Genomic DNA, 27,316 nt, shown 5'->3' on the forward strand with positions numbered 1-27,316 from the left:
TAAAGGTTCCGTGTCTAAGCTGGGGCCCTAACCTTATGTATGCTAGATAAGCTTTCTCCTGCTGAGTTACAGCCTTGCCCAGCCCATGTTCCATCCTTTGCTTCTTTAGTAGTCACAGTTGCTTGTTAGAATTGGCTTGCTTACCTCCTGGCGCCTCAGTTGAGAAGCTATTTAAACAGTATTTGCCTAAATCATACTTGTTCCATTCGACTAAAACATCTTTCTCTCATTTTGAATAATTATGTAGCTTTCAATTAAAATTAACCATTTAGAAACTTGAAAAATATTTAGAATTTCTATTTTTTTTATTTTCTTTTATTTTTTTTATTTTTTTTATTTTTTTTAGAATTTCTAATTTCTTAACTATAAATATTATATTATCATAATGTCATTTATTTATGTTTTTGTGTATATGTGAACCTCATGTGAGTCCTTCAGGAGTTGTATAGTTTATCTTTTTTAAAAAAGAAAGTGTGTGTGTGTGTGTGTGTGTGTGTGTATCTGTGTCTGTTTGTGTGTGCATGTGCCTGCGCCATGAAGAACTATTTATCTGTTGAGATGGGGGAAGACAGAAGGATAATAGCTAGATCCTGAAGCAAGAGGGCCACTGATCTTTTCTATAGAAATTGTTTAGCATGACGATAACAGCAGACAGATGTTAAGAGAATGATGATTTTTTTCCTCATCACCTGGAAATCACCAGGTAGGCCAATCTGGCTAGCCAGCAAACCCCAGGGATCATCTTACTCTCTTCTTCCCCACCAAACTACCACCAGGCCTGACTTTTTAAGCATGTGTTGGGATCAGGTTCTCAAGCAAGCATTTTACTTACTCTCTAGCCCTAGCTAGAGAGTCCATTTGATTCTGCTGCATTTTTTCTTTATTTTTTAAAAAGATTATTTAAAGTGTATGGGTGTTTTGTCTGTGCAACATGTGTATGATGTGCCTGCAGAGGCCAGAATGAGGAATCAGGTTACCTGAAACTGGAATTACAGGTGGTTCTAACATGCCCTGCGGGTGAGTTGAACGCATTTTATCGGAGAAAAGCCAGTGCTTTTAACTTCTGAGCCATTTGCCCTAGCACGGTTCTTTTTAATTTAGCTAGTTAATTTATCTTTAAACATTTAGTTTACTTTTTAAATGAAGAGCATATTTGTGTGGGTATGTGCAGGTGTATGCAGGTGCCTAAGGAGACCAAAGGCATTGGACTCCCCAGAACAAGTTGTAGGTGCTGGCAGCCAAATTCATGTCCTCTGTAAGAGCAACAAATGCTCTTTATCACTGTTCCATCTCTTCAACCTCTTAATTTAATTTTCAGAAACATCTATTTAGGTGTGTGTGTGTGTGTGTGTGTGTGTGTGTGTGTGTATATACACACACACACACACACACACACATAGGTGCCTGCTCTGTAGAAACCAGAATAGGTCATTGGATCTCTGGAGCTGGAGTTGTAGGCACTTGTGAGCACTTGTTCTCTGAAGAGTCCTGTCATTTCCAAAAGCAGCAAGCACTTTTAACCTCTAATTGAATTCACAGAAATTCTGCTGCTGCTGTTTCCCAACTACTGGGATTAAAGAAGTTGCTGGCCACCATGCCTGGCAACTTACTTTTTAGATTTTTTTTTTTAAGTTATAAACTGATTGGCCTAGTCACCCAGACTTCTTATTAACTCTTGTAACTTATATTAGCCCATTATTCTTGTCTATGTTAGCCACATGGCTTGGTACTTTATTCAGTGAGGCAGTCACATCTTGCTTCTTCTGTGGCTTGGTCACAACTGCAGACTAGGACTTTTTTCTTCCAGAATTCTCCTGTTCTCACTGACCTACCTCCACCTCCTGTCTGATTGTCCCACCTATACTTCCTGCCTGGCTACTGGCCAATCAGTGTTTATTTAAACTATAATTGACAGGATACAGACCGTAGTCCCACAGCATTTCCTCCTCTTTTTTCTTAAAAACAACAACAACAACAACAACAACAACAACTCTGAATCTAATAATCTTTGTTTAGCATTTCTTCTGACTATTATTCATAACAACTTGTAACCAACATTCTAAGCAAAGGAAAATATCCATAGTCCAATTTTTTTTGGGGGGGGGGGAATATGGGCATAGTTTTCCAGGCTACTTGCTGCTGGTTGGGGGCATTGATACTCTTATGGGGACCTGAAGAAAATTTAAAATTGTGATCAAGTAATGACTGGAGTATCCTGTGAGGCTTGATTATCTCAGGCAGCAGTCTTGAATCTGTTCTGGATGTAGAACTCAGACATCTGAGCCATCTGTTCCTACCAGAAATTTCTCAGGTGATCTTCCTTGATCAAACCTGATTTTTCTTAACTCAGAATGAATCCACAGCCTCTCATTTTCTGTTTAAACAAAAACAAAACCTCTTCTCCAAAGTAACATACCTTTTGACTTCAATTTTGAAGTCAAGGTATTTTAAAAATACCCATCTTGGAATAATTCAGCAGCATTTATAAATAAATATCTTTTGGCAGCTGTTGCTCCTTCCTCAGCACTCAATTTAAAGATAACATAATAACATACAATATCCAGACTGTATTTTTTATCTTTACGTGGCTTTATTTTAATCTCTATTTCTTTTACTTTTATTTTTAATTTTTGGCTTTTTGAGACAGGGTTTCTCTGTGTATCTTTAGCTGTCCTGGTACTCACTCTGTAAGCCAAGCTGTCCTTAAACTCACAGAGATCCACCTGCCTCTGCCTCACAAGTGCTGGTATTAAAGGTGTGTGCCACCACACCCAACCACTCCCAACTACTCTCTTATTTTAAAGACTTTAACCTTTCCCCCCCTCCCAAGCTTGCATATATTTTTTAATACATTGTAAACCATTGAAAGGTTTTCTTTGTCTTTGAATCTCTCTTTACTGTACATCTCTCTTTTTCTGACCACATGCGTCTTTAAGCAATATGACTAGGATTAAATCCGTGGCTTTGACGGCTGGATCCAGCCCATTTCTTAGCTTTCTGAGATTCCAGCCTCATGGACTTACCAGTGGAGCCATTTTTATTGCCATAACTCTATGGCATCTCAAGGTCTCTGCCATCAAGCAAGCTGCAGCAGTCTGCTCACAAACAATACTCAAATGCTCTGTAGTCAGGACCTCCTGTCTGAAAGAATCAGAGTTTGCGCTGGCAGGACGGCCCAGAAAGCCAGCATTTAAAAGTGGCGCACCTTTTTTCCTGCTATGGTTGAAAACCAAAAAGCATGTGGTCAGCTTTTCATCAACACCTTTTAAGTGTTTTGTGGCAGAGCCTCTTAAAAGGGCTATAAAGTTTTTGCAGCTAAAGCTGAGTCAGGAAGCCTCTCTTAAATGAGAGCTTTTGCTTGCCTCTAGCAAGCAGAACAGACCCGAGAAATTGCTGCTACCAAGAAACCATGCGTAATGCTGTTATTTTGTGTCTAGAATTAGTTCCCAAGCTTTCTCAGGCTTTATGTGGATGCGGTTGCCCCACGTTGGGTACCATTCTGTTGTCTGAGTTTTCTGTCCTTCCCGGTTCCCGCACTCATTACGTCCCAAAGAAATCACACAGAGGTCTACATCAGTTATAAACTGATTGGTCTAGTAACCCAGACTTCTTATTAACCTTTATAACTTATATTAGCCCATTATTCTTGTCTATGTTATCCACGTGGCTCAGTACCTTATTCAGCGAGGCAGTAGTCACATCTTGCTTCTTCTGTGGCTGGGTTAAGCATTTGCCTGTATATATGTATGTGAGTACTTGTTTCCCATGGCTTTTTTCATGCATCCATAGTTTTGGTTAACCCTTTCTTACCTTCTTTCCTCTATCCTTGCTTAAATTTCCATACCGTCTATTCTCATTTCTAATTTTATTGCATATGTGTTGTGCTGTTACTGCCAAAGCTTCCTTATTCCCCCTCTTGTGGGCTCCTTTTTAGTTACTTGACCTCTACATATACTCCCATGTAAACACACACACACACAGCTTTTCCATCAACCATTTACAATTAGCTTATCACTGCATCAATTTAATTTAAAATTTATGTGCTTTGTTTAAATGTACTATAAAATTTAGAAGCTAGGATCTGCATATGGGAGAGAACCTGCAGTATTTGTCTTTCTGAGCCTGGGCTACCTCTGTTTATATATTTTCCATTTTCCTGCAGATTTAATAGCTTCCTTTTTCTTTGTGGCTTAATAAAATTTCATTAAATACATAAAGTTGTGCACCACCTCCTGGCTAGTTTATCCTTTCTAATAGATATTGAAACACTAATAGGTAAAAGCATGGTTGCTCTTTCTCCCACAGTTGCATAAGTTATATTAAGTATCAAGCTAAAATTTATAGAATGATTGTTTATTTCTAATTTGTTGATTTGGAACACGTATACCTTATACTTTTAAAGCTATGGAGGCAGAAGTTTGAAATCATTTTCCCTTGGTCAAAGGCAATGTTGATAGGCCTGGTTCTACAGGCTTTGGGGAAGAATCCATTATTATCTTTTTAGCTTTTAGTGGCCACCTTTCTTGGAACATCATTCCAGTCTTCTGTTTGTCTTCAGCTGCTCTGTTGTTCAGTCTGCATCTGAGTGCTAGAGAGGTGGTTCAGTGGTTAAAAATGCTTGCTGTTCCTCCAGAGTTGAGTTCCCAAGTCGGATGGCCTGGAACTCCTATACCCTTTTTCTGTCTTCCTTGGGTATCCTCTCTCTCTCTCTCTCTCTCTCTCTCTCTCTCTCTCTCTCTCTCTCTCTCTCTCTCTCTCTCTCTCTCTCTCTCTCTCTCACACACACACACACACACACACCTTTCTCACTCTTGTAGGGTCCCTCAGAATAATTCAGAAATAACGTACATCTTAAGCATCTTGATGACATCTTCCTCTCCCCGACCTCCTTTTGAGACTAGGTCCTTCTACATAGTTCTGACTGTCCTGGAACTCATTATGCAGACCAGACTGGCTTTAAACACAGAGATCTGCTGCCTCCCTAGTGCAGGGATTAAAGGTGTGCACCACAACCACCTGATTCAGAATTCTCTTCTTCCCATTTTGAAAAATATTATCCACTGTTAACCTTTGTCTCTTTTTTTAGTTGGTGTAATACGGTGTCCAGTATGTCGTCAAGAATGCAGACAGATAGATCTTGTGGATAATTATTTTGTGAAAGACACATCTGAAGCTCCTAGCAGTTCTGATGAGAAGTCAGAACAGGTATGCACCTCAATTTTTCTGTATATTTTCTGTTATTAAAATGTAAATTATAAGAAAAATATTTGATTAAGTTATTTAGGCACTTTTGTAGTTCTGCATTTCCTATTAGCAATAAATAATAACTCTTCCACACCCTCAGACTTGGTGAAATAAAGTACTTATTTATTTATTGGTTTTTCAACATAGGGTTTCTTTGTAACAGTCCTAGCTGTCCTAGAGCTAACTCTATAGTCCAGGCTGGCCTTGAACTCAAACAGTCTGTCTGCCTCTGCCTCTCGAGTGCTGGGATTAAAGTTGTGTGCCACCATCGCCCAGCAAATATTTATTATTTCAAAAGATAAGTTTTGCATAGACTTTTATGTTCTGAGTATTGGATTTTGACCTATGTTTTACCTAGGGTTATTGGTTAAGGAATTTTGTTGAAGATAAATGAATATCAAGATGATTTTATTCTTTGTATAATGAATTAGTGTTTATTGAGAACAAGTTGCATAGTTTTTTTTTTTTTTTATTTGTGGATCTACATTTGGCAAATGTAATTTAGATTGGTGCTTTTCTCTTTTAGGTCTGTACAAGTTGTGAAGACAATGCAAGCGCAGTTGGTTTTTGTGTAGAATGTGGAGAGTGGCTATGTAAGACATGCATTGAAGCACATCAGAGAGTAAAATTCACTAAAGATCATCTAATCAGGAAAAAAGAAGATGTTTCAGGTACGATACATACAGTTGCTATTTAAAAAAGTGTGTGTGTGTGTACGTGTGTACTCATGCTACAGTGCTTACTTGTGGAAGTCAGAGGACATCCTTCAGGAGTTAGATTTCTATAGCATTTGAGTCCAGGGATTGGATTTTCACCATCAGGCTTGCCAGCATCTGCCTTTATTACTGAGCTGTCTTGCTTGTCCCAATACACATATTTTGAATGCTCACATTTAACCTTTTGAGTCTAAAATAGTATGGTCTACTTATTTATGATTTTTGATTGCTACCACCAATAAAAATAAAGTTAGTAAAAAATTTTATTGTTTAAAAATATTTTATTTGTTACAGAGTCTGTTGGAGCATCTGGTCAGCGCCCTGTGTTTTGTCCTGTACATAAACAAGAACAGTTGAAATTGTTCTGTGAAACATGTGATAGACTGACATGTAGAGACTGTCAGCTGTTGGAGCACAAAGAACATAGGTACAGAAGTCAGTTGTTTACTGAAAAATATTAGAAATAGTACTGATAAATTTGTTTTTAGACAACTATTGGTTTCATAATTTTGTTTTTACAGTATTTAAGCCCAGATTTTATTTCTTGAAGCAATCTATGTTTGATAAGATGTCTTTCATGTTCATATCTAATTATATTATGAATATTTGTTTTGGTATATCATTAATGTGGGTTTGAGTTTGTAAGATTTGAGTTAGGTTACTTCCTTCTTCATTAGTCCTATGGTTCAAATAAGCTTTTTCCAAATGTAATGTATTTAGGTCGGAAGCTATATGTGAAGTAGTATTTGTATGGAGGTAACTGATAAATATTCTCACATATGCAACTGATACCATGTTTTAATATATAAGCATAAATATGCTGGTTTCACGTTAGATATATTATTTGCAGGAAAACAAGGACTCTATAAACAAACATTGTTACTTAGTATAGTTTTAATACATAACTTTATTAGCCATATTTTAACTGAATCAGCAATACTCACACATGTCTGTTTCATCTGAACTGTTTCAGGACTGAAATAGAATTTTTAGTTAGGCATATAACATAATTTTTGCAAGCTCCCTCACTTTCCATGGCATTTATTTTATGAATAGTAGGTGATGTGGCCCATCTACAAACTAGAAGTATCTAGGATATTTTTTAAGATAGATTTCTAAATGGATGAAAGTAAGTTTTATCAGTCTACTCTCAAGAAAGAGTAGTAATGAGTTTCTGCCCCAAACCCCCAACTAACCTATATTTTCCATCTCTTGCTTTCTTATTTTCTTTCTCAAATGAAGTCTGGTTGAGTTGCCCAAGTTGGTTTCCAGTTTATGATCTTCCTGCCTCTCTCAGACTCCCATGCACCTGGGATTATAGGAATGCACAACTGTTCCTGGAGCAAATGTTTTCTAACTGTATGTTTGCTTCAGTGGATTTATTGAGTGTCTCTGATGCCGTCATCTAATTGCTAACAGTTCTTGTACTTTATGCTGGGCACTTTCTCAGTGCTGAGTGCTCATTTAATTCATGAAGTATGAGTGTTGATGTTAAGACTGAACGGTGAGAGAACCTACTCTCAGGAGGCTTTAGTAATTTGTACAAGTGGTAGAGCCATGATTTGAGGACCAGTGTTTGTGCTCTAAATCTCTTTAGTTTACATGTTCATTTCTCCCCATATTGTGTAGAAACTATAGAATACAGTGTACAATATATAAAGCAGCTCACATTCGATTTTATAGGTAATGCCTTTTGGAAAAAAAACCCTCTCACTGTTAGAGAGCCCTCTTTTTAGCCTTAATTAGCTATATTCAGAAATGTTGCATGTCTCTCATCTGCAGCTTGGCCATGTTACTTATACCTGAAGTGACTAATCTTTGAAGACTTCACCTTTAGGGCCAGATCACAGTATTATTTTCCTCCAGTTGTCTCAGACATTAAGTTATCTTTGTCAGAGCTTCAGCCAGATACTTTGATCCCTCAGATATCTTTCATAGTATTTAAATTTTCATAGTATGTAAATTATATAAGTTAATTATTTGGGGAGTGCCAAAATTCAGCGTGGAGACCAGAATTGGTTCTATCTTTCCATTATAGGACTTCCAGGAACTGAGCTTAGGTTGTTAGACCTGACAGTGTCTTTCTCTTACTGAGCCATCATCTCTCAGGCTACATGGTAGAAAGGAAGATGGTATACTTTTTCTTCTGACAAGATAGTTTCATTGGTCTTAAAGAAGTAGAGGGTTCATGGGTAACAAGTAGTAGAAGAGTAGTTTCAACTAACTTCTCACCTTGAAGTTTTTAAAAAGTTGTTAACTTTTTTCCTTTATCATTTACATCTTAGTCCTGATTATATTAATCTGTTCCTGTCTTCTGTTGTTCCCCCTCTTTCTCTGTTTGAGACCGTCTGGAACTTGCTATGTAGACCATGCTGGCCTTACACTTCTAAGGATTCTTCTGCCCCTGTCTCCTAAGTGCTGAGATTATTAAGTATGCTTACCCTACCCAGCCCTAACGTGTGGTCTTGAAGATATGGAGGTGAGGGGGGATAAACTTTTTTTCCTTCTCCTGTATTCAGGACATTTCTTCAGAACATTTCTGTGGCCATTTATGTATGTATGTATGTTTGTTTGTTTTTATTCTTAGTGTTAACATTCTGACTAAATGTCCTTTAATTCACTTAGAACACCTGTGTACCTCGAGTTAGTTTGGTCAACTGATTAAAGGTCCTTTGGGGTGTTCCTTCTTGAGGTACCAGTTGTAAATTGGGTTATGGTCCATAGACTAGGACCTCTTTAATATACAATTGTGTTTATTATGAAGATGTTTTAAATACAAATAGATAGCCATTGGATGAGATACATAGGGCAAGGTATAGGAGAAAGGGGGGTGTATCGGTAGGTTTCTTATTATCCATATGTTCAGTAACCTAGAAGCTCACCAGATTCTGCCTTTTGTATTTTTTTAATATAGATTCATTATGTAGGTATTATTGTAAAGTCACTGATGTTTTGTGATCAGCTCAAGTTTCAGACCATTTCTTTTAAGTTTAGAGGCACAGTGATGAAATTTCCTAATGACAAAGCACTTAGCGTGTATCCCCCAGTAAGAGGCATATGACATATATCATAGTATCACATCTTTCTCCTGTGTTTGCACTTCCATTTTGTTTTAGTGAATGTTTGTTTTTTGATGTCTTGATGTGTAATCTAGGCTGTCCTCAAACATGCTGTCGTGCTGTAGCCTCTCAGATCACAAAGATGACATTATGCCCAGAACTGCATTTGCATTATGCTTTGCCTGGATGTATGATTGTAGAACTACTTAAAAAGCTGTTTCCCATTACTACAGAGAACTTAGGGCTGGTCTCACTGCTTTGAATCCTGCTAGGTTAAAATTTTTTCCTATCTACATTGCTGCCTGTTATTTAGTTGAAGTATGTTGCTAACATAAAACTTGAGTAGAACAGCAAAATACTTTTAAGTGGTCCCTCTTTAATAAAATATGAGTTTTCAGTGTACTGCATGCCATATAATTTTTATCTTTGTCTTCATCATCCATTAGCAAGACTACTTCTTTTGATATCATCTTCAGAGTACAGCAAAACCCCAAATGTTTGGGCAAGTGGCCTATCCACCAGAGTGGTAGTGTTCTAACGAAACAGGATGCTGGTCCTTCATGCTATAATTATAGTCTATAAACTATTCAACATTTTGCTAACCAAGAATAGTTTGCTAGATCCTAATCAAAGGATCCAGCAGCTCTTGAGTTGACCCCAAGTTCCTTTTGGGGAAGAGGGTACTTGTTTACAAGTATGCTGAGCACTGTTTTGTATTCTCTTGGTTACATATTCCTGTAAAAAAAAATTTCCATTTTATAGGATCCTTTATAGGATCCATTGGATGCTTCTTTCCACATTAGAGTTTCTGCAACACTTGAACATGTGATAGTTATTCTAGGCTTCAGGATTAATTTCTGTCATCCAGCCACACAGTCTTGACCATTTTCCATCACCCTTAGTTTTTCTCGAGTGCTCTACATTATCTCTCAGTGTCTAGAAATTTCCTCCTCCAAAAGTGTAATGCTTGTTGTTGGGTGCCACACACAACCTTTGCCATAAGCAATAGCCTGCATAAAAGTGTTGCCAGATATCTACAGAAGCCACATATAAATGTGTATCATATATATTGAGTGTAAGAGTATTGGGAGAGTTGACTTTTGTATTTCAGAATAGCCTGATTTCTTCAGACCTCATTAAAGTATGGGCTTCTTTCAGGTATATTGCACCCCACTTTAGTTTGGTGCAGCACGAATAATAAAAACCTAGAGACAGATACTGGGGTTAATGCTGAGGGTCAGAAAAAGCAAAGCATCCAAGCCGTTAGATAGTTCTAATCTCTACCAAGGCCCAAGTGACTGCAGACTGCAATGCTCTCTACCAAACCTCAGACTGCACTGAGCTCTTATCTCCTCCCGCCTTATATACCCAGTGCGGCGAGCGAACCCTGACCAGCAGGGAAAGATCACCACCGACACAGGATTCTTCTCTGATCACACTTTAATGAAGCGCTGCTTGGTTGAGGGAGAGCTGGAAGCAGGGGGCTCCGAGCCGGGCTGGGTGGCGGCTTATATAGAGGAGGACGGGGCGTGTCTACTGATTAGGTGACGTGGCAGAAAAGGATTGGTGGAAACCTGTTGCCAGGCAGATGTGGCGCGAAAAGTTCGCGCCACATACTTGTTTACTTTAGCCCTCGGCGCCATCTTGTAATGGCGAATGTAAGTGCGGCCGCCACAGTTCCCCCCTTTTAATTTTATGAAATTTAAAAGACAGTCAAGGCTGAGGTCAGAGGACCTTACCCTGAAAATGTAGACATGTCCCGTTTTTCTCAGGGATGGGAAAAATAAGCGGGACTACCCATATGCATAAGGTCATGATCTCCTGAGTGGATCTACTCAGTGCACTCTTAGGTGCAAAACCTCCTGTCCAGGACAACACATCCCCAGATTCAGGGGAACCTCATCGATCCCTCTTTCCGAGTGCAATGGCTCAATGGCCTTCGGGTGCAAAAGCAGGGATTAGGGTCAGGAGTCCTGTAAGATGCTGATCCAAGCTTGGGGGGAGTTACCGGCCTCCAAGGCTGCGAGGGCACGAGCAATGGCCACCTTTTCCCGTTTCCTTACCCGAATCAGCCTTAGAATCAGAAACAACGCCAATATCACTCCCGAAGTTAATATTAATCCTAGCACGCCAACCCCTGCCCATTCCTTAATATATGAAAAGGTATCTACCAGCCAATCTGTAAATTCCCCCAGCGAAACCATAGTCGCCTGGGTTTGATTCAAAGCCAAAATCTTCAAACTAAAATTTGCTTGCAATTGTTCCAATTCCCTTGTCCAATTGCCATTTAGATATTGAGAAATCGCTCGGGATTCATTAAGGGTAGCAGTATAGGGGGTAACACACAAGTGCTTAGTACGATCCACACAACCAAAGGTAACTATATCAAACATTTTTAACATATTTCTTTCCACCAAATCAACTCTCTTATTTAACAATAAAATACCTGACATTAATTGATGGTTAATCTTTTCTTGTATATACATAGCGTCCGAGGTTTTTTGAACCACGGAATTGATAAAAGTAACTGTCTGAACTTGATTGGCCATAGCTACTCCTGCAGTAACAGCTGCAGCAGCAGACACTGCAATAGCCGTCACAATAGTTGCTGTAATGCCAAAATCCCTTTTCCGGCGAACCAGGGTGGCTAATGGGAAGTTCTTAGGATTGGCTTTTACAGGCAAAAACACAAAGGTAGGGATGCGCATAACAATTGCACCTGAATGGTAGAAATTCCAACATTGTGACAGAGAGCAATTATCCTTCTTGCAATCAACTGCAGTATTATTTGAACTCCCTGTAGTATTAAACAAAAGCCAGACAAAGGGAGGATCCAGGCAAACTCTGGTTTGCCGTAGAGTAGTATTATGTTTTTTCTCTACACTAGTTATATTAATTTCTTTAGAAGTGTGATTCATAATCCCTGTATAATTATTTAACATAATTATTCCAGAGCGAACAAATGTAGCAAATGGAGACAACTCAGTTATAGCTCCTCTGGAATTCATAAGTATCCACGGTGTAAAGGGTGATCCAACCTTTATCATAAGTTTTCTTTTAACCTTAAAATGGTTAAGATTCCTAAGAACCCATCCAGAATTATTGTAAAACTTATCATATCGTCCTCTGCAATCCACAAATTCAGGGGGATAGCTCAAATCATTACCAGAGCATCTAGGGACAGACGAAGAAAAAATATTATTACTAGTATGATTACTATTGCCAACCTGTGAATCACTATTATTAACCTTGCTAACCTGTACCCAATTGGGCGTTGTAAGGTTGCAACTGATCCCATAAGTGGTAACATTAACAGTATCATTGGAACCGGAATAGGAGCCAGATCCAGATTTAGCTCCAGATCTGACCTGAGGCAGGGCTACGCTAATGGCCTTTCTCAAAAAATTAGGGGTATCTTCTAAAAATGGATCTCTAGCTACAGTAAGATTCATAGCATCTAGCAAGATGCAGTCTGAGATAGAAGTGCTCTGATTTGTGGTAAAACATAAAGTTCCTGCTAGGGGCACTACAGTTTGATTAAATTTCTGTTCCTGAGCATCCACCTTTTTGCAAACTAAGTTCAATTGGCAACTATCAACAAAAAATTGTGGCAATATTGTGGACTCATTGTGAACAGGAATTGGAATGGGCCATGTACGGGCCACAGCCCAGAAATAAGATTCTTCAGATTCAACTGGAACCGGCAGGTTCACCAACAGGATCAGGAGCAGCAACATCTCCTTGCTCTTCGTCAGGCTGTTCCAGTGTTGTCACGATCCTTGTCAGTCTGGTAGGGATCCACACCGGATCTGGCCGATTCTGAGGAAAGACACAAACAGCTCCCCTGGACCTCTGTATCACAGGGTCCGGTCCATACCATTTGTTATCAATTACATCCTTCCATTTTACTAATTCTGTATTTCTGTGTCTGTGGTCCATATGTCTTTCCGCGGCTGAACAGCCATTGGAATCCAAGGTCAAAAAATTAAATGTAAAGAGAGCGAGAGATATTCTATCTCGCGGGGATGCGCCCTCGGCTATTCCCCCTTTTTGTTTTTGAAGCAATTCCTTAATGGTGCGGTTAGCCCTTTCCACGATGCCTTGTCCTTGTGGATTATAGGGCAAACCAGTAGTATGATTAATTTCAAAAATAGAGCAGAACTGTTGAAAACTTTTAGAGGCATATGCCGGGCCATTATCAGTTTTTAAAGAATAAGGCTTGCCCCAAGCAGCCCAGGCTTCTAGGCAATGGGTCCTTACGTTAAGGACCTTTTCACCACATAACGGGGTGGCATGTATAACACCTGAACAAGTGTCCACAGAAACATGCAAATATTTTTGTTTGCCAAATTCTGAAACATGAGTAACATCCATCTGCCAAAGGGTAAGTGGCTTTAACCCACGTGGATTAACCCCAATATGAGGCGGATGATGAAAGATCACACAGGAGGAACATTGTTTAACTATCTCACGCGCTTGGTCGCGAGTAATATTAAACTTAAGGCGAAGGGTATTTGCAGGCACATGAAACTTTCTATGAAATTGTTCAGCCGATTGCATAGGATCCAGGGCAACTAAAGCCATTTCCCTGGTAGCCCTATCAACCATATCATTAGCTTCAGTCATAGGTCCAGGAAGACCGGAATGAGCTCTAATATGACCGATAAAAAATGGTTTAGCACGTTGAATTATACAATTCTGAATTTGTAATAACAAAGATGCAACCATGCTACTAGGTTTAACATATGCAGCCACTTCCAGATGTTTTACAGCATTAACTACATAGCATGAATCAGAATACAAATTAAAAGGCTGATGGGGAAAGGCCTTAAAGACCTCCAACACTACTTGACACTCCACGACTTGGGGTGCTCCAGAGCGAAATTTCAGAGTAACAGGCGGGGAGCCATATACCATATAGGCTCCAATTCCAGTTTTGGACCCATCAGTAAAAATAGTCAAGCCATTATTCAAAGGAGAAGCACTGGTAATCTTTGGAAAATATACAACATTCTGTGCCATAAAGGACAGCAATTTATCAGACGGATAATGATTATCAATAACGCCTGAATATGAGGAAATCAATACGGCCCAATCATCAGTAGTCCCTGTCAAAACTTCAATTTGATCTTTGGTATAGGGCAATATTAACTTCTCTGGCATTTTTCCAAAGGTGGTCAAGCTGAACTTCACTCCCAATAATGCCTGTTGTGCCACTAAATCAGGATAATAGCTTAACGTGCGTGAACCAAGTGTATGACCATGTATCCACCAAATCGGGCCTGTCTGCCACAATACTCCAGTAGGATGACCAACAGTGCGCAGAATGCAAAGCAATAATGGTTGTTCTGGATCAAACCGAAGAACCTGCGCTTGTTCTATGGCCTTTTCCACTATCTTTAATGCTTCTTTTCCCTTGGGTGTAAGCTCTCTAGGTGACGTTACATCAGGATTTCCTTCTAATATTGAGAACAACGGCTGCAAAGCTTCACGGGTAATGGGGAGATATCCTCTCAGCCAATTTATATCTCCGAGCAACTTTTGAAAATCATTTAAAGTGCGTAAATGTGATGTGCGAATGCAAATTTTTTGTGGAAAAATCTGTTTTGGGGTAACACGGGCTCCTAAAAACTCTATAATACTTGTTTTTTGAATCTTATCGGCGGCAATAATCAGCCCCTTTTGTTTTAAGGATGCCTCCAGGGCAACTAATGCCTGTTCTAGCATATGCTCTTGTTTTGCTGCCAATAGGATATCATCCATGTAATGGATCAGCCTAACTTTGGGAAAACTACGTCTCACTGGTTGTAACGCCTGATCCACGTATAGCTGGCACATGGTGGGACTGTTGGCCATACCCTGTGGTAAGACCTTCCATTGATAGCGTTCATCAGGCTGTTCGTGATTTATAGAGGGAACAGTAAATGCAAAACGATGTTTATCTAAAACATGCAAGGGTATAGAAAAGAAGCAATCCTTAACATCTATGGCAAAAACAGGCCAATCTCTTGGTAAAGCACTTAAAAGAGGCAACCCTCTTTGGACAGATCCCATGAGTTGCATTTGTGCATTAACTGCTCTAAGGTCATGCAGCAGCCTCCATTTTCCTGACTTCTTTTTTATGATGAAAATAGGGGAATTCCAAGGAGACACAGAAGGTTCAATATGACCAAGCTGAAGTTGTTCTTTAACTAATATGTGTGCGGCCTGGAGCTTTTCCATAGACAGGGGCCACTGAGGCACCCAAACGGGTGTATCTGTGCCCCAGGGGATGCGTAACGCATCATCAGTGGCCCCTAGGAAAAACCCAAGCCCTTCCGATCAGATTTGGGAGTGGGCAACACGGGATCACTTCGTCCTTGAAGGCGAGCCCCCAGCCCTTTTCCTGGTACAAAGCCTTGTGCCTTCATGACATCTTTACTCACTTGAGAATAATCATTGGTAATTATCAATTTTAATTGTTGTTGTACATCCCTTCCCCATAAATTTAAAGGAAGGTCTATGACAAAAGGCTGAAAAATGCCTTGACTGTGTTCCATCCTCCAATGCAATTGCTTAGCACTCATATCTGGAGTATTTTGATATCCTAGACCCTGTAAGGTTTGTGCAGCCGTCTGTAACGGCCACCTCTTCGGCCAATCCTGTTTACGCATCACACTTCTATCCGCTCCGGTATCCAACAGGCCCGTAAAGAGCTTTCCTTCTACTTCTAGGGTACATATGGGGCGATCATCAAGTCCTATAGACAAGCATGCTAGTTCAACCCCAGAGGAGCCGAACCCTCGCTTGCCCCTCTCTTTCTCATAAGAGGGAAATTTTTCATGGTCTGATCGAAGAATTAACAATTGTGCAATACGATCTCCGGGTGCAATCGAAATGATGCCAAACGGAGAATGACACATTACCTTAATAATGCCTTTGTAGTCAGGGTCAATCACTCCAGGTAGCACTAATAACCCTCTAAGAGTACTGGAGGATCTTCCTAAAACTAGTCCCACTGTTCCTTCCTCTAGAGGTCCTGACATATCTGTGTCTATAGCTTGAACACCCATACTCTGAGTCAGTACCAATCCGGTGGTGGCACGGAGGTCCAACCCTGCGGAGCCTGTGGTGGCCCTTCTGATGACTGGGGTGGTCTCATGTTTGGCTCCTGAATTGCCCCATAAATTCTCGGGCCCTGGGGTAGTGGGCCCTTCTGCCCGTTTTTTGACATGGCTGATGTTGCATTAGGTATGGGCTGTCCATTGATATCCTTTACGGATCGACACTCATTTGCCCAGTGTTTTCCCTTTTTGCACCGCGGGCATGTGCCCGGCTGTCTCTGACCTTGGCTCTTTTTATGTGTGCCTTGGGGGCAATTTTTTCGTACATGCCCCGGCTTCCCGCAATTAAAGCAGGTACCTGATCTTCCCTGCCCCCTGGAGACTGCTAGCATAGCAGCCGCTAGACCAGCATTAGTTAGAGGGCCGCCTATCTCTCGGCAGGCCTTAAGCCAAGCATCCAGTCCTTTATTTTTCCATGGCATGATGGCTCTCTTACATTCTTTAGTAGCCTGTTCAAACACTAGCTGTTGAACCAGAGGCATAGCTTCTTCCGCCTCACCGAAAACTTTTCCTGCAGCTTCCATCATGCGAGCCACAAACTCCGAAAAAGGTTCAGTAGGGCCTTGAATAATTTTAGTAAGGTTGCCCGTCACTTCACCTCTTTTTGGTATCATTTTCCATGCTCTTGTGTAAATTTCATTAATTTGTTGATATACCTCCACTGGATAGGCTGTTTGATTAGCCGTCCATTGCCCTTGCCCTAATAACATGTCTGCATTCCAGGGAGCTCGATTTGGCGTTTGCGCATTTACTCGAGCCTGAGTGTGAGCAGCTTCTACCACTATAGATCTATAATCTAGATATTGACCTGTAGAAAGGCATGCTCTAGCAATTTCCCACCAATCTGTTGGTGTCATAGCTCTGGTGGTCAACCGAGTCAGTAATGTGCGGGTATACTGCGCATTAGCTCCATAAGTCTTTGCCGCTTCCACTAAATCTTTTAACTCTTTATAAGGGACTGGCTCATGATATCTTTGTTGATTTTGATCCTCAAAAACAGGAAATACCACCACTGAAGGTGGATAATGCACAGCTAACTGCGCAAGAGTGCCCCTGTCGATGAAATGGCAGCTACTCCTGGGCTGCACGTAAGGAGGGGGAAACTCTCTAGTAGGCACTTTTAGAGCTGGCCCATATCTCTCCTCCTCATAACGTGCATCTTCCTCCTCTAAGCTCTCCTCCTCTGCCTCTACCAGCTCTTCTTCAGCCAGCCGCAAGGCTGCGAATTCATCCAGCACCGGATATAGGGGAGGTGCTGAAGGTTTATTTATCTTAGGATCCTCTTTTTCTTTTATATCTTTCTTTTCTCCTTTTTTGTTCCTTATTACCGTGCACTTTTCTTCTGTATCCTCCTCTGTCTTTGAACCTGCTTCTGAAAGGCTGTCCTGGTGTCTTGCCAACATTTTCCTTCCTTCTCTTAACTCCTCTACATTTTTTCCGTCTTTCAAACAGGAGTGTACTAATCTCCAAAAAGGATAAGTCCCCTTCTTTAATTGCCCCTGTTCCTTTGCTGCCTCCAAATCTTTGCCTAGCTTTCTCCAGCAATGCAGATTTAGATCCCCAGACACCGCAAACCACGGCGCCATGCGATCAATATCCCCGACAATCACCTTTATGGTGGATTTCGAGATTTTCAATCCTCTCTCCTGTAGTAACCGCTGTATGGGATCTACAAAATCGCATACACTGGAGACAGACTGATCGTTGCCCATCTTTGCTCACTTTTCTACAAGAGGCTTACAAAAGGGCAGAAAAATTGCCTTATCTGCTACGGATTTACTTTCACTTTAGATGTTACAGCAGAGACACTCCTCTCCTGGTCTATGACAACGGATAAAAATGCAAAAGGCATAAACCACTACAGCAAAAACAACCACTGCTAGTGCAAACCACAAAGGACTAATTCCTCCAAGAAGCATACCTAAGGATACTTACCGGCGCCGACCGCTTCGTGTGTAGAGTTCTGAATCCTTTTCGGCCCCCTGTGTGTGTCCGCCGAAGTTCCCGGGTTTCGGCACCAGCTGCGGCGAGCGAACCCTGACCAGCAGGGAAAGATCACCACCGACACAGGATTCTTCTCTGATCACACTTTAATGAAGCGCTGCTTGGTTGAGGGAGAGCTGGAAGCAGGGGGCTCCGAGCCGGGCTGGGTGGCGGCTTATATAGAGGAGGACGGGGCGTGTCTACTGATTAGGTGACGTGGCAGAAAAGGATTGGTGGAAACCTGTTGCCAGGCAGATGTGGCGCGAAAAGTTCGCGCCACATACTTGTTTACTTTAGCCCTCGGCGCCATCTTGTAATGGCGAATGTAAGTGCGGCCGCCACAACCCAGCCATATCACTCCTGTCTCCACCTCCCTAGTGCTGGGATTAAAGGCGTGTGACTCCTGAGTGCTGGGAGCACCTTTATGTGAGTTCTATTTCTCTTTTTAGACAGATTCCATCTCATGTAGTCCTTTGAGTCCTGGGTTTAAAGGTGTATGTATGTATGCTACCACGCTCTGGCCTCAGTGGCTTAGCTCTGCACTCTGATCTTCGGGTAAGCTTTATTTATTAAAATAAAAATAAAATACAACAGTTTGTCTTAAATTTTTTACCTTCTCCCTAAATTCTTACACTAAAGTAAAATAGTAAAGTGAGCCTGATATCTCTAGCATGTAGCTTCAACCATGTTTGAAGGGGAAAAGTTGTTTCTTGTTTCACTTGTTTCTCAAAATAGGTCTTGTACATAGTCTGGATGGCCTAAAACACAGTGTGTAGCCTACGGTGGCTTTGAACTCATGATCCTTCTACAATAGTTTCTGAAGTGCTACAATTCTAGATATGTACCACCTTTGCCGTGTATTTTCTTTGTGTTTCTTACACCTCTTCTCTTTTCTTACCCTGGTTTTTAGGAGAATATTCCAGACATGATGAATGTGATCCTTTAGCTATGTTATATGTTACACTACAGATGGTCTAGAGGCCTTGTGTTATATTATTTGTTATGTTATTTTCTAAATAATCTATTATATATAGTTCTGAGTTACAAATGGTCCAGCTTAGAATGTTGCAAAAGGAATTTGCATTCAGGAGAAATAATACTTTGAATTTTGAATTGGGATTCTTTTCCAGACTAGTGTGTGATATGCAGTGGATGATATTATACTCTCTGTAATAGGCAATTGCAAGGAACTATATTTTTTAATAGTTTTAAATTTAAAATTTTGTTGTGTATGAGAGAGGGCGTGCATGTGAAGAGTGCGTATGTGTAGGCTAGAGGACTGTTTCACTAGCTGTTCTCTCCTTCTACCTTGTTTTTGAGACAAGGTCTCGTTTCTACTGTTGCACTACGTATTCTATGCTTTCTGGCCTGTAAATCTGTTGTCAGTTCTGTCTCTGCCTCATCTCACTGTAGAGTGCTGGGATTCAGATGTGTGCCACCAAATCCAGCTTTCTTTTCTTTTTTAAAAGGCTATTTATTTATTTATATGGTTCCCCACCACCACCATCCTGGAATTCACTTTGTAGGATTAGGATCAGGCTGACCTTCGGACTCAGATCCGCCTGCTTCTGTCTCCTGACTGCTAAGATTAAAGGTGTGTGCTGGCTATCTGTTTTAGAATACTTGGCAGGTGAAATGTTCACCAGAGAGACTTGATATCCATCTTAGTAATAATATTCAGATGAAGGAAATATAACTATTTCAGATTAAGTCTATTAAAGTCATTTTAGTTGTTACCTCAATTTTATTACACATTGCCATAGTTTAATTTTATTAGCTTTAATAAGTGTTAGAATAATGGGTTTTGGAATGCTAGTGCATTGGATTTCCCTGTGAAATAGTAAAGTGTTCTTTATTTACTAACGCGCTTTTTTATTCACTCATGTTTATACAGGTGGCCCTTGACCATATAGGTTTGAAATATGTGGACCCCCTTCTCATGTTCTTTACTTTTATTTTTTTGAGATTAATGATGCTCTGAAAGAATTCTCAGAAATGTGTGTAATGAAGTATAGAATAAAATAAGAAAAGTTGTTCTGAATTAGTAGGCATATGTAGGCAGTGGTTTCCTTTTTTATTTATTACCATGAAATACACATCATTCTGTTGCCAAAGGTTAATCAAAACATAAACACCATTATATGGCTGTATTGCAGTTAAGAGAGATGTAACCAAACATAAAGTATTAAATCATAGCCACAAAAATTTAGTTGTTGTAGTATGCTTTCTGTTTATATTGGCAGTGCGATCAGATGTTGGATATATCTGTTCAGAGTGCTTTGTGACACCAGTCATCTCTGTGTGAACAGTTTATCTCTAGAAGATGTGTTTAATCAAATCAAATTTGTAAAACAAAAGAGTAGAAGAAAGAGGAATGCCATTGAGGTACAATTATTAGACTGAGAATGAAAATTACAGATTTTTAATCGGTTATATTGGGTCTTTTAAAAAATAGTGACATTAGCTTCAGAGAGATGGCATGTTAAGAATAATTAATATTACCAAGGTATGGAGGCACATACCTTTAATCCTAGTACTCAGGAGGCAGAGGTAGGTGGATTTCTATGAGTTTGAGGCTGGTTGATCTACATTGTGAAGAGCTACTGGCTCTCAGAAACAAAATAAGTAAGAATACTTGCTACTCTTAGAGAAGACCTGGGTTTATTTCCCATGATCCATATGGAGTCTTAGAGCTGTCAGTTAAGTCCAGTTCCAGGGGAATCTATTGCCCATTCTGGCTCCTGTGGATATCTGTGTATCTGCAGACTAAAAATTCATATATATAAAATAAAAGCAAATCTTAAATATAATTATGTTCATGGGAAAGTATTAGAGAACGTCAGCATAAAAGGGAACATGCACACACAGAGTGCGGCTTTTTCTCTTGAATAGTTACTCAAAGGTCACACACATTCTGTTTACTTTTAAAATGTTATCTGGGATGAAGATGGGTTGACTTAGTGTAGGGTTTCTTTTCCATTGATAGGTTACAGAAGCAAGTCCCAGACTTTGACTCTATTCACTATCACCTTTTGAAACTTCTCTGTCACCCTTAGCTTTCAGTCTACTGAGACCAGTATCCTTTATTCTTGTCACTCCAAGAGAGTACTACATAACCATGTATCCTCTATAGTGTGTTAATTCCCGTAAGACTGATAATGTGCCTAGTTTCTTCATTTCTGTGTTCACTAATTAAATTATGGTTTGCCATCAATAGATTATATTTTCAACTTGTATCATCCTGTAGGTCTTTCCTCCTACAGTTGGACACTTGTGGTTCTCACTGCACTTCTCATGTTCACCTCTCATTGGACCTGGAAGTTCTTTACTGTTGTTTACCCCATTCTCTCCCTCTTCCCTCCAGATCCAGATTGTATCATTCTGTCATCTATACCAGTTATTGTTGCTATTCTCTAAGTGCTTTTATCATTATGTTCATCTCTTAAAGATTTTAGTTCTTAAATCAATGACTAACTGTATAATGCCTTAATGTCCGACAGTTACACTACACAGCAGTTTGCTCTCTCAACCCCCCTTAGTTTTTGTAGGTTTTCGGTTTGTCGTGTTCTGTTCTGGTAGGCCCCCCCCCCCTGCTTTTCTGAGATAGGGTCTCTATAGCTCAGGCTGGCCTTGAAGTCACTGTGTAGTTTCCCAAATACAGCTAATAATATGGCATTGAAAGATGAAAGTCTTAAACTCTGTAAGACACCACAAATAGAATTTGCAGGCCTGAAAGTTGCTCTGGATGAGTAAGTCAATTTGAAGGCCTAGAAACTCAAAATATTACGATGTTCATAAGCACTGTATACTTGGGCTGCACTAAAAAAAAAAAAAAACCCTTTGTCTTAGATAAGGTTGTTATTGCTATGAAGATACACCATAGCCATGGGAACTTTTATAAAGAAAACATTTAGTTAGCGTGGCTCGCTTACAGTTTCATGGGTTCAGTTTATTATCATCACAGTGGGGAGCATGGCAGCTTGCAGGCAGACATGGTACTAGAGCTGAGAATGCTGTATCTTGAAGGCAAGAGGAAGTCAGCTGACAGTTACACTGAGGTACGCTTGAATAAAAGAGACCTCAAAGCCTGCTCTCACTGTGACACACTTTCTTCAACAGGGCCACACCTCCTTTTAGTGCCACTCCCTTTGGAGTCTATTTTGTTTCAAACCACCATAACCTTAAAACATTTTTAATAGTAAGACTTGAGCTGTAAACATATATAGTATAGGAATTTTTCCATTATAGTCTGATGAAAAGTCTGTTATTAACCAAAACATGTGTAGTACATTTTTATAGAAATATTTTAAGTTGCATAAGTAGCCTTGCTTTATCTTTAAATTGGAGGCCCCATCTCTGTCTTGTGTGTGTAGTATATGAGTGCATGTGTTTGTATAGGCCAAAGGCCGGTGTCAGCTGGCTTCCTTGGTCACTTTTTGCCTTATTTTTTGAGACAAGTCCTTTGCTAAACTTTGAGCGTACAGATTGGCTAGACTAGCTAGCTAGCAAACCTCAGAGAGATCTTCCTGCCTCTCCACTACCTCAGCCCTGAGGTTACAGTCATGTAACACACACCTGCCTTTGTGGTAGGGGCTGGGCTTCTAAACTCAGGCCCTCAGGCTTACACAGCAAGTACTTTACCATTGGAGCGCTTTCTTCTGAGACACTGTCTTTTGTGGTACTGCTTATTGAAGCTAGGACCTTGCAAACCCTAAACATGCATTCTACAACTGAACTATACATCTCTGGCCTTGCCTTTTTTTTTCTCCTTTTTGTTTTGTTCTTGAGTTATTTTTGTTAGGTTTATAAATCTTTTTTCTTTACTTTTGGCCTTTAAAGCTGTACTTCATTCTTTTGTCTTAGTGATGGCTTTTGGATGATGATATGTAACTCTACTGACTTAATGTCTATAAAGTATTTTTACTATTTCTCACTACACAAATTTAGTGACTTTACAGAATAAGTCGTTATTAAAAAACCTAACTTGACTGCACATTATTTAGTCATATACAGTTGCTAAGGTTTTTTTTTTTTTAATTGTGTAGCTGTGCATGGGTGTAGAGGTCAGTGGACAACTTTGGAAGCAGTTCCCTCCTCGTACTTTTAAATGGGTTGTGGGAGATTGAACTCATGTCTCACTTGTGAAGTTAGTGCCTTTACCCAGTGAGAAGCAGTGATTAAAAAGAGCTGTTGGTTTGGGGAGATGACTAGCTCTTGAGAATATTTTCTGTATATGCATGAGAACTTAGTGCCATCCTCAGAAAAAGTAAAAATGCCACGCCTGGTGGCACATGCTTGAATTCCCAGTGGTGGGGAGGAAGAGATAGGTGGGTCCTTGGGTCTTGCTGGTCATCCAGTTTAGCCTGATCTGTGAGTTTCAGGCCGAAAGTATGAAAAAAACAAATAAAAACAGGGGTGGATGGCTGGCTCACTTTACATGGGTTCTGGGCACTGAACTCTGGTCATCGGCTTCTGCAACAAGTACCTCTGACTGCTGAGCCCTCGCTCTGGCCCTCCAGCATTTCTTGAAAGTCTACTGGCAATGGCTTCTTTCAGCTTGTGTTAATATGAAAATTCTTTTTTGTTTTTTCGAGACAGGGTTTCCCTGTAGTTTCTAGAGCCTGTCCTGGATCTACCTCTTGTAGACCAGGCTGGCCTTGAACTCAGAGATCCGCCTGCCTCTGCCATCCGCCTGCCTCTGCCTCCCATTAAAGGCGTGCACCACCACCACCCGGAATATGAAAATTCTTAACGTAGAAAAGGGTGCTTTAAACTTCTGAATTGACCTTTTTTCTTTAGCTCTTAAAATGTGTTAATACTGTGCATTGTTATCCCATTCCCCATTTGATGTTGTTAGAACCTGCACTTTGTATGTGCTAGGTGTATCATTAATACATTTCTGAATGTTATATGACCTTTCATTGGTTGCTTTCAACTTTTCCTCTTTTTCTTAGATATTTCGCTTAGCAGTCTTTCCCCCTACTTAGGGTAGGTATTTCAATTCATTCTGTGTGAGATTCACTTAGCTTTTATCTGCAAATGGACATACATGTGTGTGTTTTGTTTTTGTTGTTTTTTAAATATCAAATGTAGCTTCTTTGTAGCTACTCAGGAACTCTTAAGATTTCTGCCTGTGTTCTAGTTGATTTTAGCTCTTGTCCCAGTTTTTATAATACTGTCTTTAGGGGAAAGAGGATGTGGCTCAGTAGTAAAAGTACGTACTCACCATGTACAAAGTCTTGGGATTGAGCCGTGGCAAGCCCCACAGAATGAAATAAATTGTCTATAGACAGAAACGCAGGGTGATTGTGATTATCTTTTCCTGTCAGCAGTTCCTGAATATAATTATTGCCTTTTATTTATTTTTATTATAATCTTTAGTGGCAAGACTATTAAATATTGACTATTCCATCATGCTTTAAAAGGGAATATCTTTAACTTTAATGTTTTTATGCTTTATTGTAATTTTGTGTTACTGAGAATTTATATGATTGCTTAAAACATGTATATATGTGTGTTTTATGTATATGTTATAAGATAATATATAAAGATTACTTGAGTAGAACTTTGTAAGTGAAATTTCTTTACAGTCATTCTAAAGAAATTATTTTTCTTGGTATTTGGTTGTCTTTGACATTTTTAAATAGATAGGTCGTGTGGCTGAAATTTACAATCTTAGGTGTGTATTCAGTTTTACAGTGATTTAAAAGAAGGGGTACCCAGGGCTAAGTTCAGATTTACAAACAAACAAACACTATAATAAGAAACAAACTGATCCTAATCCAGGCTGGTTAAGAAGAGACGGGATTTCTCTATAGTTTTGCTGTCCTTGAACTCACTCTGTAGACCAGGCTGGCTTTGAAAGCACAGAGATCCATCCGCCTGTCTCTGCCTCCTGAGTCCTGGGATTAAAGGCGTACACCACCACTGCCCACCAAGAATCTTATATTATGGCAAGAGCAGCAAATTGTTTTACCCTATGACCCTCTCTCCAGCCTTCTCTTCTGTGGTTGTTTTACTTCACTGTTTGCCATCATTTTCTATTCCTTAAGAAAGTTGTCTTTGCTGTAAACACATCTACTTCATTGATTGTGTCTATATAACTGTAAACACCATCTACTTCATTGATTGTGTCTATATAACTGTTTTTGTGGGCTTCTGCCCAAGATGCCTTTGTTGCTACAGTTCTAATCACTGTCAGATAGAGGAAGGCTCTGAATTCCAAATCTGGTTTTTCATTAGTTCATCTGCCATGTTGCAAATGCAGCCAGTTTCCAAGATAAAATTCATTCAGTTTGTTCACTTCACATGTCTCAGTAAGGAGACACAAAGAACCTAGTTCCTTTCGCAGAATGTCTGAACCCTTTCTCTCAAGGTCTCTGTGCATACCCCTTTTTGCTTTTGCGGCTGTGAGATTTTATATTGTAACACTAAATCATTTCAAGTTACTGAAAAGAGGTCTGAGGAGATTCTTCAGTTTTTAAAGTGCTTGCCTTGCAAGAATGATGACTTGAGCTTAATCTCCAACATTCATATTAAAAAGCCAGGTGCGGTATTGCACACTTAAAACCCCTGCTGGGTATGGGGAGGCAATTGGGTCCCTGGGGCTTGCTGATCAGTGAACATATTCTAGTCCTTGAACCCTAGATCTTGTTGGGAGATGGCTCCTAAAATCTAATATCCTATGTTGACCTTTTGCCTCTACATATGAATGTGAGTACACATAACATAAAAAATTAACAGTGGCTGGAGACATGGTTTAGAAGTTAAGAGCATGGCTACTTTTCCAGAGGAGCTGGATTCAGTTTGTGGCACCTACATAGTGGTTCTCAAACAGCTGTCACAACATTCTGGAAGGATCTTCAGGTCTCCAAGAGCAACAGGCATACACATAGTGCTTAAGTATACGGGCAGGCAAAACATGATAATAGTAGTGCATTTTCTTTTTGCTTCTTTTGTTTTGTTTTTGAGACAGGGCTCTCTGTATTAACAGTCCTGGATCTCCGTATATAGACCAGGCTAGCCTTGAATTCATAGAGATCTGCCTGCATCTGCCTCCGAAGTGCTGGGATCAAAGGCATGCACTATGCCTTTTTAAAAAGAAAAATGTTACAAAAAATAACAGTGACTAGCTATAAATCTTTAATGTGTCCACAATTTCTTTTTGTTTTGACAAATGTAATTTTTAGAACAGTCTGATAAAGGTCAATATCATTATGTATCTTACTGAAGAGAACTAGAACATACAGTCATCCAGCTCTTGACTGTGAACCATAATATATCTAAGTCATGTCAGAATGATAAAATGCTTTATCTAAAATGTGGAAGCCCCCTCCATTGCAATGGCAGCCTTGGCTGTCCTGGAACTTGCTCTGTAGTGTAGGCTGGCCCTAAACTTAAAAAGGAGAAACCCCTACCCCACCGCCCTACCAAATGGTTTTCTCAAAATGGTTTCTTAAAAGTGGTTAAACTGGATTGGATGTAGTGGTAGTCCCGTATGGAGGTCAGCCTGGTTCTTCTACATAGTGAGTTTTAGGATAGGCAGAGCAAATGGTGAGACCCCTCTCAGAAACAAACAAAATGGTTAAACTGTGACTTTCCCTGAAACTTACTTATCCTTGGGGCCCCCCACAATCAGTTGTTCTCTGCATTTTGGACAGCCTCTTGCTATTGTAGACACAGAAGATCCCTAAGAAAGAGTAATTGACCAATGTTAACTCTCCTAGGTAGTGGAAAATTACAATGCAGGAAGTAAAGATGCTTAAGAGAAGTATTAGCTTGAGGCCTGGCCAGGAGTTGACTAGACCAGAACGGTGTGACCTGGAGATAGATAGATAGATAGATAGATAGATAGATAGATAGATAGATATGTTAGACACTGAATTGCTGCGGCCCAAGTGGAGGAGAGCTGGAAAAGGGCAAGGTGCAAATTCAGCTTGACCTTTCTATATGTGGGGCGTGGCCCGAGGAATACATCTCTGTGTTGTACTTTTCCTTATGCAGTCATGTTAAAAATCTATTGAAATAAAGTTTTTTGTAAGATAACTGAGTAGCGATCTCAAACTGAGAATAGAGGATGCTGTTGGCATTAGGATTCCTAACTCAGACACCGAAACACATGAAAAGACAATTAGTTTTTATTAAGTACAGAAGAGAAACTTTCAAAATGGTCTGAGTTTAAGGTATAGAATAATTTCTAAGTCTTTGGTTT

At 39.9% G+C, this 27,316-nt stretch overlaps 1 protein-coding gene across 2 annotated transcripts in view; it reads left to right on the forward strand.

The window, feature by feature from the left end:
- The window catches only part of Trim33 (tripartite motif containing 33), a 98,325-nt gene that overhangs the window by 30,236 nt on the left and 40,773 nt on the right, over positions 1-27,316 (forward strand). For both annotated transcript variants that reach the window (XM_038311081.2, XM_038311083.2), the window contains exons 2-4: positions 5,087-5,205; positions 5,771-5,915; positions 6,255-6,387. In XM_038311081.2, coding sequence (XP_038167009.1) covers positions 5,087-5,205; positions 5,771-5,915; positions 6,255-6,387 — 397 coding nt within the window. The remainder of the gene's footprint in view (positions 1-5,086; positions 5,206-5,770; positions 5,916-6,254; positions 6,388-27,316) is intronic.

This window comes from Arvicola amphibius, chromosome 14 (assembly GCF_903992535.2).
Source record: "Arvicola amphibius chromosome 14, mArvAmp1.2, whole genome shotgun sequence".
Classification (NCBI taxonomy): Eukaryota; Metazoa; Chordata; class Mammalia; order Rodentia; family Cricetidae; genus Arvicola; species Arvicola amphibius.